Genomic DNA, 17,977 nt, shown 5'->3' on the forward strand with positions numbered 1-17,977 from the left:
TGTCATTTGGCCTCTATCGAGCCTCAGAGAATGGGTGTCGCAGTGGAATTGCTTTCCAGACTTAAACTTCCTTCACTTAGCAAACAGAGCCGACAGAAATGCTGTGCGACCAGGCCAGAGGCCCCCTGTCTCCTCTCTGAGAAATTTTCCTCTCCCGGGCACAGGAGGGTTGGGTGGCAGACCCCACCTCTGGGCTGTGGCTCTGTGACACACTCCACCCTCGACCCTTCCTGGGGAATGAGGAATGCAGCTGCAGCCTGCCTGCCGCCTGCGGAGGGCTCCTGCTGGGGGAGTCCACGGCCCTTCTCTCTTCCTCCATTTGCAATCACTATTTATTTATCTTTGGAAGTTGAAGGAACCAGAGCCTGCAACTGGGAGAGACTTGTGGAGCCAGAGAGGGAAAGTGAAGAAGCCAGTGTCTGGGCCCCGTGTCTGCTGCCAACGCCAACGGGGAAGGAAGAGAAGATGCTTCCCCGCAAAGGGGGGTTGGGGGACACCCCCCTGAAAGACCACCGTCCTGGAAAAGGTGCCACACACACCAGCAGGGCCAAGAACACAGAAAGAAGGTGGTGGTCACCGTAGTGACAACTTTGGTGGCTCAAAGCAGGAAGGAGAACAGGAGTCCTGCCCAGGGATCCCCCAGTCAGGGCCGCCTGCCCCTCAGCAGCAAGGCTCTGTTAAGTGGCAGAAAAGTCAGCCTTTGTGGGGAAACTGAGGAAGCAGACACACCGGGCCACACTTCTCTTCCCCTCTGTCCCCAGCCCGCTTCCCAGTTTGCATTCCAGTCCATCAAAGACCCACAGGCGATTTCCATCCCCAGTTGTCAAGGTCAGACCCTGCCCAAAGCCACCAGACCTCTGCCTTAGGAAACCGAGTGCCCCCTCTCATTCACTCTCTCATTCTCCCGCCACAACCTACATTCAAAAACTAGGGGCAGGCAGGGACCCATTTTCACTCCAGAGATTAGATACCCCAGGATGTTAGGGGCTGTGTCCAACCCACACAGAGATGTCTAGAATGGGGCTCTCCTGACTCACAGTACAGTGCTCTTTCCACACCCCAGTCCAGACGCCCTGCTTTTCCTCTTCTTGGGTTCCCCTCATTCCCGCTGCCTGCCCCCCTCCCCCCCACACACACACAAACACATGCTGGGCAAGATCTAGCCGGTCTGCCTTGGCCTTTGCTCCCTCCTTGGCCGAGTGACATGCACGCCATGCTGGGCAAGGTCACAGCAGCAGAGGAGGGTCTGTGTCCTGTGGGGGGGGGGGGGCGTAGGGCTGTGAGAGTGAGGTCCGGCTTCCAGACTGACCCACCAGGTCAGGGGCAAGGGAAGCCGAGTCTCAGCAGCCCCAGGGTGGTGACCACAGTTCAATTCAAAACATGGAGCGCCAGACATCTAGGGTCACGCTGGCAGGCCAGTGCAAGTCCCAGAAGCATCGGGGTGCGGGCTGGGCTAGCATGAGAGAGGGAGGATTCTGAGGAAAGTGATGGCGGTGGGCTTGGCGGTCTAGAGGAGTTGTGCAGACGGGCGGGAGCGAGACGGAGTCTGGGTTCGGGGCGGGTGCGGCGCATACGTGGGGCCTCCAGCCCGCTTGCCCACCCTTGCGTCCAGGAGGGCACCGGCCTGGCTGCGTATCGGGAGGCGCTAGGGCCTTGCGGACGAGCCGGCGCGGAGAGGGCGCCCCCTCGGGACGGCGGGCGGGGTCTGGCGGCGGCGGGAGCTGCGCGGCGCAGAGTTGCCTCCATCCATGGCACGAAGCGGCGGCGGCGGCGGCGGCAGCGAGAGCCCTGCGCGATCCGTTAGGTCCCAGCCCAGCGCTGAGAGAGCAGGCGACGCGGAGGGGCCCGGTCTCCACCAGCCCGCGAGCACCGAGCGGAGAGCGCGGCCGCGCCGCGGAGGGCCGCCTGCCCTGCGCTGACAGCCGCGCGGGCGTCCTCCCCGCCGGGGCGCTCGCCGGACATGCCCCCGGGGTGCGGCGGCGGGGACCCCCGGGCTTGCCTCCGCCCAGGGCCCCCCGCCCCGCCCTCGGGCGCCCCGGGCCCCTACTGAACACGCGTCCCGCACGCCCGGTCCCTCCGGCCCGCGCGCAGACCGGCCCCAGCGCTGTCGGTCCCCGCGGGGCTATGGGCTGATGGGCGCCGGGGGATGCAGGATGCGGGGGGCGCCCGCGCTCCTGCTGCTGCCGCTGCTGCCCTGGCTTCTGCTCCTGGCGCGCGAGACCCGGGGCGCACCCGGCTGCCCCGTCCCCATCCGCAGCTGCAAGTGCTCCGGGGAGCGGCCCAAGGGGCTGAGCGGTGGCGCCCCCAACCCGGCGCGCAGGAGGGTGGTGTGCGGCGGCGGGGACCTCCCGGAGCCTCCCGAGCCCGGCCTCCTGCCTAACGGCACCGTTACCCTGTGAGTACCCTACTCCGCCGGCCGGCCCTAGCCGCGACCGGAGGGCGAATGGAGACTTGACGGAAGGGGAGGGCAGAGGGGGACTGGGACGCCGCCGCCACTTCAGACACTTTGGGACAGGCCCGAGTCCAGGCGCCGAGAAGGCAGGCTTGGAGAACTAAGGGAGAGATTAGGGCCCCCGAGGTGTGGAGGGACGGGGGCTTGGCGGGGCGGGGCGGACGCCGCCCAGAGAGGCACCGAGGGCGCCCACTCACCTGCACAGGTGAAGGGGAACGCGCGCCGTCGGGACGCCCACGCCCCTTGAGTTTCCAGCATGGGCTTGTGTTGCGGACTTCGGGGACCCGAGATGGGTGGGCTGGAGGGAAATCTCGGGAAAGGTCGGCGCCCGCGGCTGTGGCGGCTGTGGTCCTGAGCCCCGCGGACGCGTCCCTGGCGGGACTGGAGGAGTCTCCGCGGTTCGCCCCGCGGCCAGGCTCCTCCGGTGGGGGGCGCTCCATTCGCTCCCGGAGCCGGCCCGCCCGGCTTCCAGCGGGTCTGTCTACTCGGGGCGGGCGGGAGGGTGGGCTCCGAAAAGTCTGTCCTTCGGGCGCAGGCGCTTCTGGTCTGAACGAGACCCCGGCGTCCCCATTCCTCTCGGATCCCTCTCCCAGCGCGCGCGTCTGGGAAGTGAGCTCTGCGCTGGGTCCTGCGTCCCTCCCTCTTCTTTCTCTCCCCTGAATGTGACACGAAATTGGCTGTCTCTCGATTGACTTTTTAGAGCAAAGATTGCTAAGAAAGAAACCTGGCCGAAGGGATGGCAGCTGTTTCCCAGCCTCCTTCCGTCATCCCGTTTCCCTTCCCAGCCAGGGCCTTATTAAGCCCTCACTTTGCTGGCAGCCCGACCCGAAGCCTCCTCGATGGGGGTCTGAAGTCCCCGCAACCTGGGGAGAGTTAGCGACCCCTCCCCAACGCAGCGATTTCCTGCTCTGGCCACGTGCTCGGAGCTCCACGCAAGCCGTTTGGAGTGGAGGGTCGGGCCCTGGCTGTGGCCCTTTCCTTTCCCTTTCCTGTCCGGGTTCCAGCCTGCAAGCCGCTTCCCCTTCCCTGTCCTCCTGACCCCAGGAGCAACCGTTTCCCCAACGCCCCTTGCCCGAGCTGGGGCTGGCTCAGTCTCTCCGATTGTGTCCAGAACAATACAGTAGCGCCTCTGGTTGGGTGAGTTCAGAGGCTGCGTGCTTCCTGACAGGACAAGACTGGTCAGCCTCTGACGTTGGCCGCCTGGCCTGCCTTTTCTCCAGCTGGGGGGGGGGGGGGGGGTGAGTGTGTGTGTGCATTAGGGGCTGGAGGCAGTATGTCTGCTCTCTCCCACTTCCCAGCAGCTCAGGGATATGGCCATGGCCTGAGAAGGCAGCTGTGGCAGCTCATTCCAGGTCCTGCTTAGTGTCCACTAGTGTTGATGGGTCCAGACAGGCCTGGCATTCCCCACCCACTCAGTTCTGGAGGAGAAAAATGCTTGTTGTGTGGAGTAGCTGGGCTGATGACTGTGCTGAGTGCCCATCGTCCATGGCAATTCAGTTCCGAGGGGTATGTGTGTATATACTGGATCTTGCTGCTGTGCTCACACCTGGGGAGGACGCTGTCTCTCTGTATGTCTGTTTGTTGGGATTAGGGAATCCTAACGTACTGAAGGTAGAAAGAAGGGGGGAAACACTTAAAGATGGTTTAGCAGTACATCTTAGAATGATTTGGCAACTAATCCTTTCCAGCCATGGCTAATTCCTATCGACACGGCTCCAAGGTGAGAGCCGGGCCAACTCTGGGCGAGAATCTACTATGACAGGGTGGCAGCAAACATCACTGCTAGCTCACCTTCCCATCCCAAACCATCCCCAGAGGAAGGGCTCCCCTTTTGTCCTGGGCCACTGACCTAGCTAGCTTAAGATACCTTCCAAAGGAACAGCCCCCTGAGCCTGACTGAACCCCACAGAGACAACAGATAGGGCAGGCCGGAGAAGACCCTGAGAGCCCTCTGGCCCAACCAGCCTGGAGTGTGACTGAACCCCAGCCAAAGACATATTTCTTAGGTTCTTCCCCCCACCCCCTACATAATCCTGATCCCGATTGCTGCCCACCCTACCCCACTCCACCCCACCCCACCATGCTGGCTCCTAAAGGAAAAAGAAGCCAAGTTCTTCAGCAGAAGCTAGGCCAGGACTCTGGTCTCTGGGCTCAGTCCCTCCAGCATACCCATCCCTACCCCAGCATGCATCTTGAGGGAAGAAGGAAGAGAGGCCTGGAAAGGGGCTGCCGCCTCAGCCTGGCAGCAAAGCAAGAGGCTGAGAGAACGAAAAACTCCTCCACACCCTCCCGAACTCCTCCTCCCTACTTTTTTCTTTTTCTGCACAAATTTCCCCTTTCACCTTTTTGCCTGTCACCTGCAAAGAGCAGGAGTTGAGCCAACAGTTTTTGCAGTGGCAATATCCTCCCTCCACCTCCTACTCCCCTGCTTTCCTCCAGAATGGGCCACCAGGTCCCAGTCCCCTTCCCAGGCCACCGTGCTGAAAGGTCCTCAGGGGACCTGGGACTCCACCTTGGGACTACTTAGGTAAAGAATGTGCTAGATAAGGTGACTTCTCAGGTCTGCAAAGATCCTCTCTGCTCCAAGAAGGCCTCCAAGCAGTTCAGAGGCATTTCTGCGAACAACCCTATTTACCTCACGGAAAACCCTTCTACCACTACCCCATTATCTCGACTTCTGCCTTCTGTTTTTGTAGACTATGTGCCCCCCCTCCCCACCCTTTGCTTCTCCTCCCCCCTCTAATGGATTTTCATTCGAAGTTTTCCAGGAAAGCAGAACTCTTGGCTTCCTTCCTGATCCATCTGTCCCACCCCACCCCACCCCCAGTCTCGAGGCCCAGTCCGCAGGACAGCTGTGGGCACTTATGCTCCTGTCCTTTATGGGGGAAGGTCTCATGGGGGGTGGCTTATTACAGGGAGAACTTGGGTGTGGGAGGGAGATGCAGACCACTGTGAGCCTCCCCACCCACCCCTGGGCAGCAGCTGATGGGCCTGCCCTCTGGTTCTCAGCTCTGGCAGTTAGAGGGAGGGGGAGGGGGCAATATAAGGAATTCCAGGGAAGGACTGATAATAGATGAGTGCAGAAGGAAACCTCCTAGGAGGACATCCCAGGACATCTGAGCAGCTCCTCAGAGGACACCAGCCAGTGTCATAAATTCCTAAACCCTTTGCACTGAAAAGGACCTTAGAAATCAGCAAGTCCAGCCCCTACATAGACATTTTACAGCTGAGCAAGTTGAGGCTGACAGGGGAGGTTGGGACTCTTGCTAATAGTCACAAGCTAGCGGACAGCAGCCTCAGGATTAGCTGGTTAGGTTCTCTTAGCGGTCCTCTCAGGTCAGGGACTCTGTTCACCTGGCTGGACTTGGGACTCAATGGACACAAAAGCTGCTTTACAACACCCAGTTCCTTCCCAGCAGGACCCAGGCCCTTTTGACCTGGGAACATTCCAAGGCTGGGTGAGGAGGGAGCCAGACATGGGACAAGTCACTCCAGATTCCCCCAGAGCCAACAAACCCTCATCCATTCAGCCCCCCAGTTGAGGGGGGATGGGTTGGCCACCACATAGGCTGCCCACATAGGGGAGAGGGGCATTTGCCACACAGATGTGCCTAGCCATGGCTGGGTCCTTTTGCAGTGAGTTTGGTGGTCTTCAGAAGCACTGTGTGTGTGGGGGGGGTTACATGGCCTCTTCACAGATGCTTGCTCCAGCCTAATGGAAGTGGTTCCCGAGCACAGATCTCCCTCTGGACCTCCAGCTCTGGACTGAGCCCTCCCCTCAGTGCCCCTCACTCCAGCCACCAGGATCCAGTTAGAGGAGTTGGGCAAAGTGTGCCAGCCGCCATGCACGTAGCCTGAGGGGAGTGAAATGATGCTGGCTGGAGGGGCGGGCCCACGCTGGCTTCCCCACCCCCTTCTCCTCCAGCCTCTTTCCCCCATATGGTTCTCATAAGGTCTGGGCTCAGAGACAGCAGCCAGAGGAAGTGGCTGTGTACAGAGAGCTTTTGTGAGGGGAGGAGGGGGGAGGGGGAGAGAGTGAAGAGAAAGAAGGGAAGAGAAGAGGGAAGAAGCAGAGGTTTGAGGAGGCCAGGACACTCGAACGCACTCCCTTACCCTCCAGTGGTGCAAGGTCTCAGCTGCAACACCCCGTGTGGGGTCCGGGACCCTGCCTGTCTGAAATGAGGGGCGCAGAGGAAGTCTAAGCGCCCCCCATTCTTCCCACCTACCTGCTACAGGAGCTGGAGGCAGCCAGAGGCTTCCTGGAGGTCTTGGGATCCCCTGCCCTTAGGGCCCCCCTTCAGATGCAGGATGTCAGAGTCCATGGGCCCATCTCAGGGCGAGCACTGGGCGGAGAACAGAGCCCTCTGGGGTTCACTGGTTGAGTCCTCATCGCACCAAAGAGACTGGAGAGGCCTTGCACTGAGCTCCAAAGGCAACACCTATAATTCAGCCCCCCAGTGGGTCCAGGACCCAGAATGGGTTATTTGGCCTGAATTATTCAGAACCCAGACAACCCGAACCCAGCCACCCTTGATCCCCTAGGAATCCCTTCCTGCTGGCTACCGTGGATCGTCCCTTTGTGTTGGGGTGGGGGCAGCAATCCTTAGCCCTGGGGGTGAGTCTGAGAATTTCCCCAAGGGCACAGGAAAACTAGTGTAATTTGAACCTAACCAGAAATTGACCCTTAAATTTGGGGTCATGTTTTTAAAGGGAGAGAGTGTTTCTAAGTCTATGCCACACGGGAGTCATTGGGATAAGAACCCTTTCCTGAGGGAGAAAATGTTCCAGCCACCTCTGAGTTGATCCCTGGCCTTCCATTCAGTGGGCTTTCCTCACCAAAGCCCAGAGAGGGGAGGCAAGTTCCCCAATGCCACACAGCCTGGACCAGGACCCCTCATTCCCCCATCACCCTGAGATGGAGACTGCCCTGTGCCTCCCTGGGATCAGACTGAGAGCAGGGGAGGAGAGAGGAGGGAAATGGCCCTGAGCTGAGGAACCAGAAGGAAAATCCGGTATCTGCTAGGAAGGGGCTGCTCAAGAGGGGCTGTTTATTTTCATTCCCCCAGCCCAGCCGCTCTGTTCTATTTAGAGCTCAGACACTGACAGGACAAGGCTGCCTCCTCCCCTTCCTCCCTCCTGAGGGAGGGGGGCATCCTTCCCAAACTCCAGAACATTCCTTTGTTTTTAGGACTGGGTGACAGGGGTGGGGGAGCAGAGAAACTGGAGTTAGCTAACCCGTGCAGCCTCCCAGGACCCATCTTTCCCCGCCCTGGGAGTGGGGAGAGACAGATGGGGGAGCAAAGGGTGTGCAAGATGGATGGGGCCAGGTGAGGGGCAGGGGAACCAATCTGTCACAGAGGAGCCAGGAATGGGGGAGAGGGAGCAGCCTGAGGAGGGAGTTCCAGCCTGAACTTGAGGGGCCAGACATCTCCCAGCTGGGAAGGGAAGGTCTGAGAGCCCCCTCCCCCCAGGGCTCTTTGCCTGCTGGGAACTGTGTAGTGAGGCAGAAACTCTAAACTTCAGACTCCCAGAGTCTCCATATCCAGGATGGGAAAGGCCATCAAATATAAGGAGTCTTCAGTACAGACCCTTCTTTTACAGGGAAAAAACCCCAGGAGAGGGGCTGGCCTGCCCAAGGTCACACAGCTCCTAGCCAGACCCCAGGGCTCCTGGCCCAGTCAGCCTCTTCCCACTCTAACCAATGAGATGACAGGGCTCCCAAGGAGAACTTCTGGGGTGGAATGATTAGAGCTAATTTATACTTATGTATAAAAAACTGATAACAGATTGATCCTTTCAAGTTTACTTGTATTTAAAAAGAAAAACTCACCACGCAAAAGCTTGGCTCCCCAGCGGTGAGATTTAAGGCCACATGCTGAGGAAGCGTTGAGGATGGATTGGGAGTAACTTCCCAGCTTCCTCAAATCAGGTGAGCACAAACATTCCATTCAACATTCCATCCTGTCTGACACATCTCCCTTCACCTCCCATGCATGGAAGATAGTAGACACCCTGTCTCACACAATAGGTGTTAGTGTAGGTTTGAAGAACACATGAATGGATGCCTAGGTGTGAATGATCACAGCACACTGGATTACATGTGCTCAAGCTAGGGTGCTGGGGACCAAAAATCCCCATCAAAGCACACTGGTCACCTACCACAAACACCTGCTCACCACCAGGATGGGGTGCCTTGTAGAGAGGGTAAGTCAGAGAAAAGGAGACAAGAAAACCCCATTCACAGGAGCCATTTCGAGACAATTTTCTCTCTTGACCTTGACCTTAGACTCTACCTGAATCTCTGCTAACCAGTAGGGGTTGAGGGCTGGCTAGAAAGGCTTCCAGCCAAGAGACAGGATCATGGAAAATACAGGAAGTTGAATGTCCTCTCCAACATTTATGTCCCCTGCACTCGAGATAAATGGACCTGAAGGGCAGCCTGGAAGGGAAGCCACAGGAGGGTAGCCTTTTGCTGGAGGGCGTCCGTCAAAGCAGAGCTTTTGGAGGCCCTACTGTCATATCATCCATTCCAAAATGCTCTGTCACCCTTCATGAAATATAACAATGATCACTAACTGACATAATGTATTTGGTAATTATTAGTTAAACATTTATTGACTTCAATTTTGTAGCATTTATATTTAGAGGCAGTGGTCTTTTTTTTTAGGTTTTTAGACATCTTTGTGAGCCCTGGAATTGCTTAAAGGCTCTGGGCACTGTACCTGTGGGAGAGCCTGGGAGTCCAGTGTCACCTTGATGGTCAGGGTAGATTATGGGCCTGAGGCCTTTTTGGTATCAGCAAGCAGACCACCTTCCTCCCCCTCACCGATGGTCTACCTAAGACACTGCCGAGGTGCCAGTAGCAGGTGTTGGAGATGGGGCCTTCTCAGCCCAGAAGGCCTTGGTGATAGCCTACATTCCAGGCTCAGACTCTAGAGAGCATAGATCCCTAGTGTCCAGACCTGGAGTCCTTGCATCTCTGTGTTGGGGTGGGTTGTCTTACATGTATGACTTTTCCAGCACATGGGAGAGCCATTTGGTTCAGACATATGCTGGCCCCAGGCCCACAGAGCAGTGCCCACATGACCCCTACAGGGTCATCTTTGATGTCAGGCTGGGATCTGGTGAGTTCCTGTGGCTTCCCAGAGGCCACAGGGCCTCCCTGTAGACGCCAGCCACTCGCTCCCTTGGCCTCTAGCCTCATTAGTGGTAACTCCGCTTGCTTCTGTTCCCTAAAATAGTACCCTAGCTGGGAGACAGTTTTGAAATGGACTCGGTGTGCCCCTTCTCCTTGGCCAGATTTCAGACTCCAGGCTAGAGAACAGGGGACTCCAGGGACTGGCTGCCTTCCTATGAAAATTTGATGGAGTGGTCAATATGGGGAGAGAAGGTGGGAAGAAAGAAGCTGAAAATGCTGGGCTAGGCGAGTCAGAGGCCTGTGAGGTGGGGCTGGTGGTTGGGAAGGAAACCCACCTGGCTGGCTCCCTGTGCTGTTGCAGGGCCAGAGGCTGTTGCAGGCCCAGGAAGTGTCTGTCTAGTAGTTGGGGTGAGGGGGTTGTTAAGATGTAGCCAAGACTGGCACTATGTTTGCAACACTTGGGGCTGAGGCTCCCTCCTACCCTGCCCAATTGTTGAGGCTGCCCTGCCTGTCTTCCTCCCATGAGACAGCCTAGCGTGGTAGGAACATTTGTCTCCCCATTGGGCAAGGCTGTGTGTGTGTGTTTTCATCTACTCCACTCACAGCCCTGTAACTGCCAGCTTCCTACCTGCCCATAACAATGTCAGACCCAAATCACTGCCCTCTCCTCCCTCACCAGACCCACAGGGGGCACCTCCAGAGAAATAAACCAACAATCATAATTGAGACCATTCTCTGGATAACCTGGGTATACAGTAAAATTTCCTCAGCCCGATCTAGGTTGTTAAGGCCAGAAGATCCAATTCTGGGTATCTAGGGGCTTGAATCATGTTGATGTCTGTCCAAGAGCTGGAAAGGTGACAAGAAGGGGGCCCATTGGAGAAAGATGAAGTGCTCTTTGCCTGGTGACCCTGCTTTTGTGAGTGGCTTAGAGGGTGGGGGATCAGGGAAATGTTCTCTGCAACGAGAAAGAAAATCTCATTTCAAGATTTTCAGGCCTGGACTTTGCACCGAGCTGGCCAAGCTGGAAGCGTGGGCTGCAGCTGACCACCCCATTCTGCCCTTTCCTCCCCAGCACAAAGGAGGCTGCCTCAGAGAGAGTGGAGGGCCCTGGCCTGCAGGGGATCTCAGTTCAGGGTGGAGAGGGTAGGACGCAAGAGATGAGCTGTCCTGGGCCAGAGGCTGGCCCCCGCCTGCCTCAGGGGCTGGTCCCTGATCCTGTGCTCTGCTCCCACAGCACCCAGGCACACGCACAAGTCACTAGTTGCTCGTGCTCCTGAGCACTTGTGATGTGGCTGGTCTTCACTGAGATGTGCTGTAGGACGAGCATACAAGCCAGATTCTGAAGACTTAGTAAAAAAAAAAAAAAAAAAAAAGGAAAATATCTCAGTAATTCTGTATACTAATTACATGTTGAAATAATAACATTTTGGATATGTGGATGAAATGAAATATTGAAATTTAATTTTTAACTTTTTTAAAATGTAGCTACTTGAACATTTTAAATTACATATACAGCAGATTACATATTGCATTGTACTTCTATTGGTGAGCTCTGGGTTAATTTGGAGTTCAAGGGTTAAAGACAGAAAAGTCTGGAGAATGTGGGTGCTTTCCCCCCAGCAGCACCTCTAGACCTGTCTGGACAAGGTTCTCAAACTAGGATCCCAGGTTTTAATCTCGGGGATGTGGGAGTTGGAGAATTTTTAAATATTCTGTTTTCCATTCAATGATCTTTTAAAAAATCTTTTGCAGATAATTTTTTATTAGAAGGTATTTTCATAGGATAAGATTTTCATTTCTAAAGTCAATGTTTCTTGGGTTGGAATTCTCAGATGTTTTCCCAGGAAATAACATACTTTTTCCCTCCCTCTGACAGGTCCCTATGCCACCCAAATTTGAGGAATAATGTTCTCAGGCCTCCCAATTAATAGATGGGGCTGTGATAATCTGGCAGCCCTGTTCCTCTATCTTTTTATAACCCCCGCCTCTCTGATTTGCCCCCACCCCCATCAGCATCTCCATCCTCTTGCCTTCCCAGGAACCCAGGGAGGGGGCAATCCTCGGGAGAGACTCCTAGGGCTGGGGGGAGGCTGAAAGGGATACCTTTTCCCACCTTCTTCCTGACATTTCAGGACCACTCCCTGACATTCCTAAGGATACTGAGGGGTCTTCTTGCCTTCTCCAGCTTTTAATGTAACTTCTGAAGCTCACACTCTGGGGGTGTACAGAGGGAATGAACTGGAAATGAGGTGAGGCAGACTTTTAAAAAATTTTTGTTGATTTTAGAGACTGATTTGTTGTTCCACTTATTTACCCATTCATTGGTTGATTGTTGTATGTACCCAGACTGGGGATTGAACCGCAACCTTGGCATATTGGGACAATGCTCTAACCAACTGAGCTACCCAGCCAGGTCTGAGGCAGGCTTTGATTTAAAAGTCACCCATCAAAAGCCAGTCACCACCGAGGGGGCCACCCTAACCCCACTAGGGCCTGAATGAGGCCATTAGAGGCATTTAGAACTGACAGGACTATTTATGATTTACCACCACCATGTATAATGTGAAATAAAACTATCCTAATCCATAAAATGAGAATAAAGGAGTTCATGAAAGTTCTAACTGCTCATACAATGTGTGTGTGTGTGTGTGTGTGTGTGTGTGTGTGTGTGTGTATGTGAGAAGCATTTTGGAAACCCAGCATTCCCTCCCCCCCCAAATCTCCCCGAACTCTGCCACATAGTCACCCTTCAGGCGCAACTGGGAAATGCCAATGTTTGAGGGACCTTAGGTGTTAGGTGGGGACTAGACGGGCAGGAAGGGTCTATTTGGAGAGGGGCGGAGGAGGAAGGAGATGAGGTCTCCACCCCTTCCCATTGACCCAGAACCTTCCACTCTTGCCTCCATCCTGGCCATTGTCTGCTCTCCACGAGCCTCTTGAATGTGGAGTAGATGGAATGTCAGATGCCTGGGATCCTCTCACTGCCTATTGGTATATTCACCCACCCACTTCCAGGGAGCTTTAGGGCAGAACTCTTTGACAGCTCCTCTTGTGCCTGGTCCCTAGCCCCTGCCCTCTCCCTTACTGTCCAGTTCAGAGGCTGCCCACTCAAGAGAAGTCCTGAGGCCTGTACCTCTGGCCTTCCCAGGTTCACCAGTAAGAGCAAAGAAGGGAAACCCACCCGACCTGGCATGGCTCAGCAGTTGAGCGTCGACCTAGGATCCAGGAGATTGAGGTTCGATTCCCAGTCAGGGCACATACCCAGGCTGCGGGCTCAATCCCCAGTCGGGGCCCTGCAGGGGGCAGCTGATCAATGACTCTCTCATCATTGATGTTTCTATCTATCTCTCTCCCTCTCCCTTACTCTCTCTGAAATCAATAAAAGATATATTTTTTTTAAAAAGAAGGAAAACCCTTTGCCTCAGACCAGGGAAGGCAAGAGTTTGGGTGGAGAGGCTCATTAAAGCATTTAATAAGCAATTAACTCAAGGGATGAGCCCTTTGGCTAGTCTGGAACTCCCTCCTCCCAGAGGGGAGCCTGGCGGAGAAAGGCTGAGTGGGTGGGCCAAGTGGGTTCAGACTGTTGGCTTGGGGCTTCTTTCCCCCTCCCCTAAATACAAACGAATAAATAAACAGCTGGGAATGGGCGAAAGGCTGAGGGCTGGGGGAAGCCCAGGGCTCTATCCATTTTCTATTAAGACTGCGGACAGGTTTAGGGAGGCACAGGCACTCAGGCCCTCTGAATTAGGGCCCCTTCAGGGCTGTGAGTGTCCCCTTCTGGTGAGATCCTCAGCTCACTGAGAAAGTGTTGGAGACCCCAAGGATGGACAGCTCCTCCCATCTGCTTCCACACCCGCTGGGCTTCCTTTTCCACCTGCTAGAGCCCTGACCCAATCCTGGCCATTCTTCCCACCACTGTCCTTAGGATATTGGGTTGAGGGCTTGGGCCAGGCAGAGCTGTAGAGGGCTGGAAGGGGGCACTGTGGGCTGGACCCTGAGGTTCCAAGGTGTAAAGGAGCATTACAACTTCACACCTACTCAACCCACCTGCATACAGAGCCCTAAGTCAGACCCAGGCCATGGGGAGACCCAGTGCAGGTGAAATGCCTGATTTGGGGCTCAGTAGGTTGACCAGTCTGCTGACTCTTGGAGCTGATGGTGGGTTCGCTGCCTTGCACAACTTTAAGCGGCACCATTTATACAGAATTCAACAGGGCTGTAATTGTGAAACTGGCTCCCCACTCCATCCACATTTTCCAGCCTGTAACAGCACATTCTCCTATCTGTGTTCTCTCTCTTCCTTCAGGCTCTTGAGCAACAACAAGATCACTGGGCTCCGGAATGGATCCTTCTTGGGACTGTCCCTGCTGGAGAAGTTGTAAGTGCTGGGGTGAGGTGGGGTGGAGGTGGGGGACGGTGGTCATGGGCAAGAACTTAGTTCACGGAGGATAAGGAACACTGGTTGCTGAGGGACCCCACAACCCCAGAACCTGCTGGCCAAGAGTCAGACCCTCTGGGACCCTGCCCGGGACTGGACTACCAGCTAGGAGGCAGAGAGGGGTTAGTAACAGCAGAGAGGAGTAGAGAAACCTTGCTGCTCTAGGCAGGGATGGGCTATGGGAAGCCCATTAATGCTCTTTAATGAGCAATTAGCTATGAGGGCTGAGCCCCTTAGCTGGCCAGAAGCCTCCGCCTCCTCCCAGCTGGGGGGCCCAGCATAAAGAAAAGGCTGAGACAGGATTTAGTGTGACTTAGCCCTCTTTCCTCCTTCCCTAAAAACAAATCAACAAAGCCCCAAGGGGCCAGAGCCCTGGACTTAGGGTGGGGATAGTGATCACATCCAACTCTCCCTGTACCCCACACCCCTCCACCCTGGGTTAGAGCTGCAGCAGCAGTGTCCTCAGGCTGCCCTGCAGACCCAGGCAGCCTGGCTTTGGGTTCAGGAGGGCCCTGCTACCCTAAAAGAAACTTCGTCCCAGAGTTGGGGACTGGATTCGGTCATGGGCAAGTCACTTAACCTGCCAAATGAGGGCTTGAACCAACCCCCTCTCAGTTCCCTGTTGAGTTGGCACACTCCAGGATCCACAGCCTGTGCAGCAGCTTTGGGTCCCGTCTCCTCCACAGAAGACCTGGGCCTCCCATCCTTCCTGGAGACTGAACTCCCCCCCTTCCATCTCTGCCTCCTCCAACCCCCTCTCTCCTGTCTTTGCTCCCACCCTGCTGGGCATTCCCAAGTCCTCCGACAGGGTCCCTGCCCCTCTAGAACCATTTTGCCTAAAAGGCTTGGGTAGATGTGATGGAAGATACAAAAGAATAAAGCAGAAGCCTGCTCCCACAGACCCAAAGAACTTACAGTCTAGTGGAAACCACAGACAATGCCATGTGTATTAGAATGAAGTAGGATGGGTTTACATCAAGTCCAAAGGAAGGATCCGTGAAGGCTGGAAATTTCAAGGGAAATAGAGATGCAGTATCTATGTGGCAAGGAATTTAGATCTTTAACCACGACAACCTTATGAGGTTGTCTCTATTACACCCACTTCACAGGGGAAGGGAAAGCCTCTCCTCCAACCCCTCTCCCCATTCGGTGAGGAAAGCCTGATGGCCTGGCTTGGTTAGTGGGGGTGGGGAGGCAGAGCACGTTCTGTCTGATCTGGGGCATACTGGGGGTGGGAGGGGGTCTTGGGATGTTAACTTTGGTGTCAACACAGCTCTGTGACCAGGTCCCTCTGATCGTCTGTTCTGCATCTCACAAACTGGGTGGTCGAGGCAAGTGGAAAGAGCTGCCACCAAGCTGCTATCTAACGTCTCCTTGGGCAGGTTTTATCTTCTCAATGCAGTTAACATTTCGGAGCTCTGATTCCTATGCTCAGCCCAAGCATGGTCTTAGAGGGCTGACTGGCAGGAAACCAGACTCTCCTTCCAGGATCTTTGGGAGGAAGACAAACCACAGCTGCCTCTCCAGCCCTTTGCTTTGCCCCACAAGGGCCATTCACCACCCAGAGATGTTCTCCCTTCTCCTTAACATGAGCATTCACCTCTCTGAGCCTCTTGTGTGCTCACTGACATCTTCCCATCTTTACCCCCTCGATTTATCAGTCAGAGGCCCACTAGGTCTGCCTCCTCCTCACCCTTCAATCTCATGAGGGTAGATCTTCTGATAAAGAAGAAAAGTTGGCCCTTTTCTTCCCCCCCATGCCAACATATTGAATTGGACTCCTCCCCAGCACTGTGACTCTGGTCACCACATAACAGGTGCATGCAAAGCGTGGGAGGCAATCAGAGAAAAGTAGGAGAATAGTCAAAGAGCTATGACTAAATCCTGAGTCCTATGAGGTGGAAGGGGTGCTGAGCATGAGAACAAGCACTTGAGTGAAAAGTCAAGGTCCTGAGTTTGAGCCCCTGCTCTGTTAGGAATCATTCTGGTCATTCATTCTAGAGAACTTTATTGAGCTCCCTTTATTTATTATATTTTATTATTCATTTATAGATCACAAATTTCCTTTATTTATGTGCCAATCTCTTCTAGGCATTAGGAGTGAGCACAATAGACCAAGTGCCTGCCCTCATGGAACTTACCCGCTACTGATGGGACCCAGAAAATAGCAAATAAATGTATAATATGTATAATAAGTGCTACAAAGAAAAATGAAGCAGGATAGAAAGCAATATGGGGGAGGTGCTCTGTTATGTAGTGAGGTCAAGAAAGGCGTCGCTGACAAGGTGACTGAGCCTGAAACTCAAGGGGCAGAAGAATCAGGAGGAATCTGGGGGCTAGATAGATTGGCAGTTGGCAAGGCCCTCAAGTCCAGACAATGCCTGGTGAGTCTAGGGAACAGAAAGGCATTGTGACTAGGAAGTGGTCAGAGATGAGGTCAGAGAGATGCAGGGGTGGGTGCCAGGTTTGGGTCCTCAGTTTCCTCATCTGTAAAAAGGGAGGTGGGGACAGGGTGATTTGTAAGGTGCATTATGGATTTAAAATTCTGTGATCCTGTGTGTGTGTGTGTGTGTGTGTGTGTGTGTGTGTGAGAAGTACTGCATATGAAGGAAGAGATCATAAAGCAAAGTGATGTGGCTGGTCATTCCAAAGGAGGGGAGGCCTCTGGGCAGAGGGAGGCACTGTGTTCAGCAGATGCCCACGCTTCCCAGGGATGGAAAGGTGGTGCAGGGTCTGGAGGCCTCAGGGTCTCCAGCCTGGTTGATCACTATTGTATCAGTCAGGATTCTCCAGAGAAATAGAACCAATCAGAGATGTATGTGTGTGTATCTTTATATAACATATAAAGAAATTATCTTATTTTATTTCTTTATAAAGAAATTTATTTTAAGGAAATGGTTCACGTGATATGGGGGCTGACAAATCCAAAATCTGTAGGGCAGACCTGCAAGCTGGAAAGTCAGGCAGGAGTTGATGCTCTAGTCTTGAGACAGAATTTCTCCTCCGGGAAACCTCAGCTTTTGCTATTAAAGCCTTCAACTGATTGGATGAGGCCCACCCATATTATCAAAGGTAATCTCCTTTATTTAAAGTCAAGTGATCATACATGTTAAACAAATCTACAAAATGCCTACACAACACCTAGATTAGTGTTTGATTAAGTTACTGGATGCTATAGCCTGGCCTAGTGGACACAAAACTAATCATCACAACTACTCTCTCACTACCCCAGAGGTGGGATAGGGTCTGGGCCTCCACTCCCACAGATGCTAATTCATCAGGTTGGAAGGGGCCTGGGAATTTCTTACAAGGTATGCAGGCAATTCTCATCTGGGGTTGGGAACCAGTGGACCAGATGACCCGTAGACTGTGGGCCTATTCATCACAAAAGAGACGCCGTGGCCTGGCATGCAGTTGGTGCCAGGAAACACTGATCTCTCTGTCCTGTCACGCTGAGACCTCCAGGCTTGGGCAGCCGAGCCCGTGGCGCTTAACATCCCACAGTCCATAGCAGCAAGTCCCGTAGGAGGGTTGGGGCCTAGTCTAATAACTGAAGTGGTAGGTCTGGGCTGCTCCAGAAAATGTTGGTATTGCCTCCCTGTGCCGAGCACCACTCTGGCCTCTGAGAATGGATCCGATGTAAGCCTGTGGGGGGAACAGGTCTTTATGGTCCCTGGTTTGCAATGCAAGACCCTAGGCTGGGGAGGAGACAGAAAGGGTGAGGAGTGGGAATGGGTCCGAGTTGATCCCATGGGAGTACCCATGCTCCAGAGAGGTTGGGGGTGAGGGTGGGAATACAGGAGACACACCTTTATCAGCCAGGCCCTGTGGACAAGAAAACCTGAAACAAGGTCCAGCAGAGGCAGTTCATGGCCAGCCCAAGAAGTGTACAGAAGGGCCCAGACATGGGTGAGGCCCCCCTCTCTGTATTCCACCACCCCTCAGC

The 17,977-nt window shown here is 54.6% G+C and overlaps 1 protein-coding gene across 2 annotated transcripts in view; it reads left to right on the top strand.

The window, feature by feature from the left end:
- The first annotated feature begins 1,739 nt into the window (after window positions 1–1,739).
- The window catches only part of ADGRA2 (adhesion G protein-coupled receptor A2), a 34,240-nt gene continuing 18,002 nt past the window's right edge, over window positions 1,740–17,977 (top strand). Inside the window, exons 1-2 of one of the 2 annotated variants that reach the window (XM_081129676.1) lie at window positions 1,740–2,395; window positions 13,900–13,971. In XM_081129676.1, the coding sequence (XP_080985802.1) occupies window positions 2,133–2,395; window positions 13,900–13,971 (335 nt within the window). In that variant the 5' untranslated portion in view covers window positions 1,740–2,132. The remainder of the gene's footprint in view (window positions 2,396–13,899; window positions 13,972–17,977) is intronic. The other variant, XM_081129677.1, reaches the window with a different exon arrangement.

The sequence above is a fragment of the Miniopterus schreibersii genome, assembly GCF_964146895.1.
Source record: "Miniopterus schreibersii genome assembly, chromosome: 2".
NCBI lineage: Eukaryota > Metazoa > Chordata > Mammalia > Chiroptera > Miniopteridae > Miniopterus > Miniopterus schreibersii.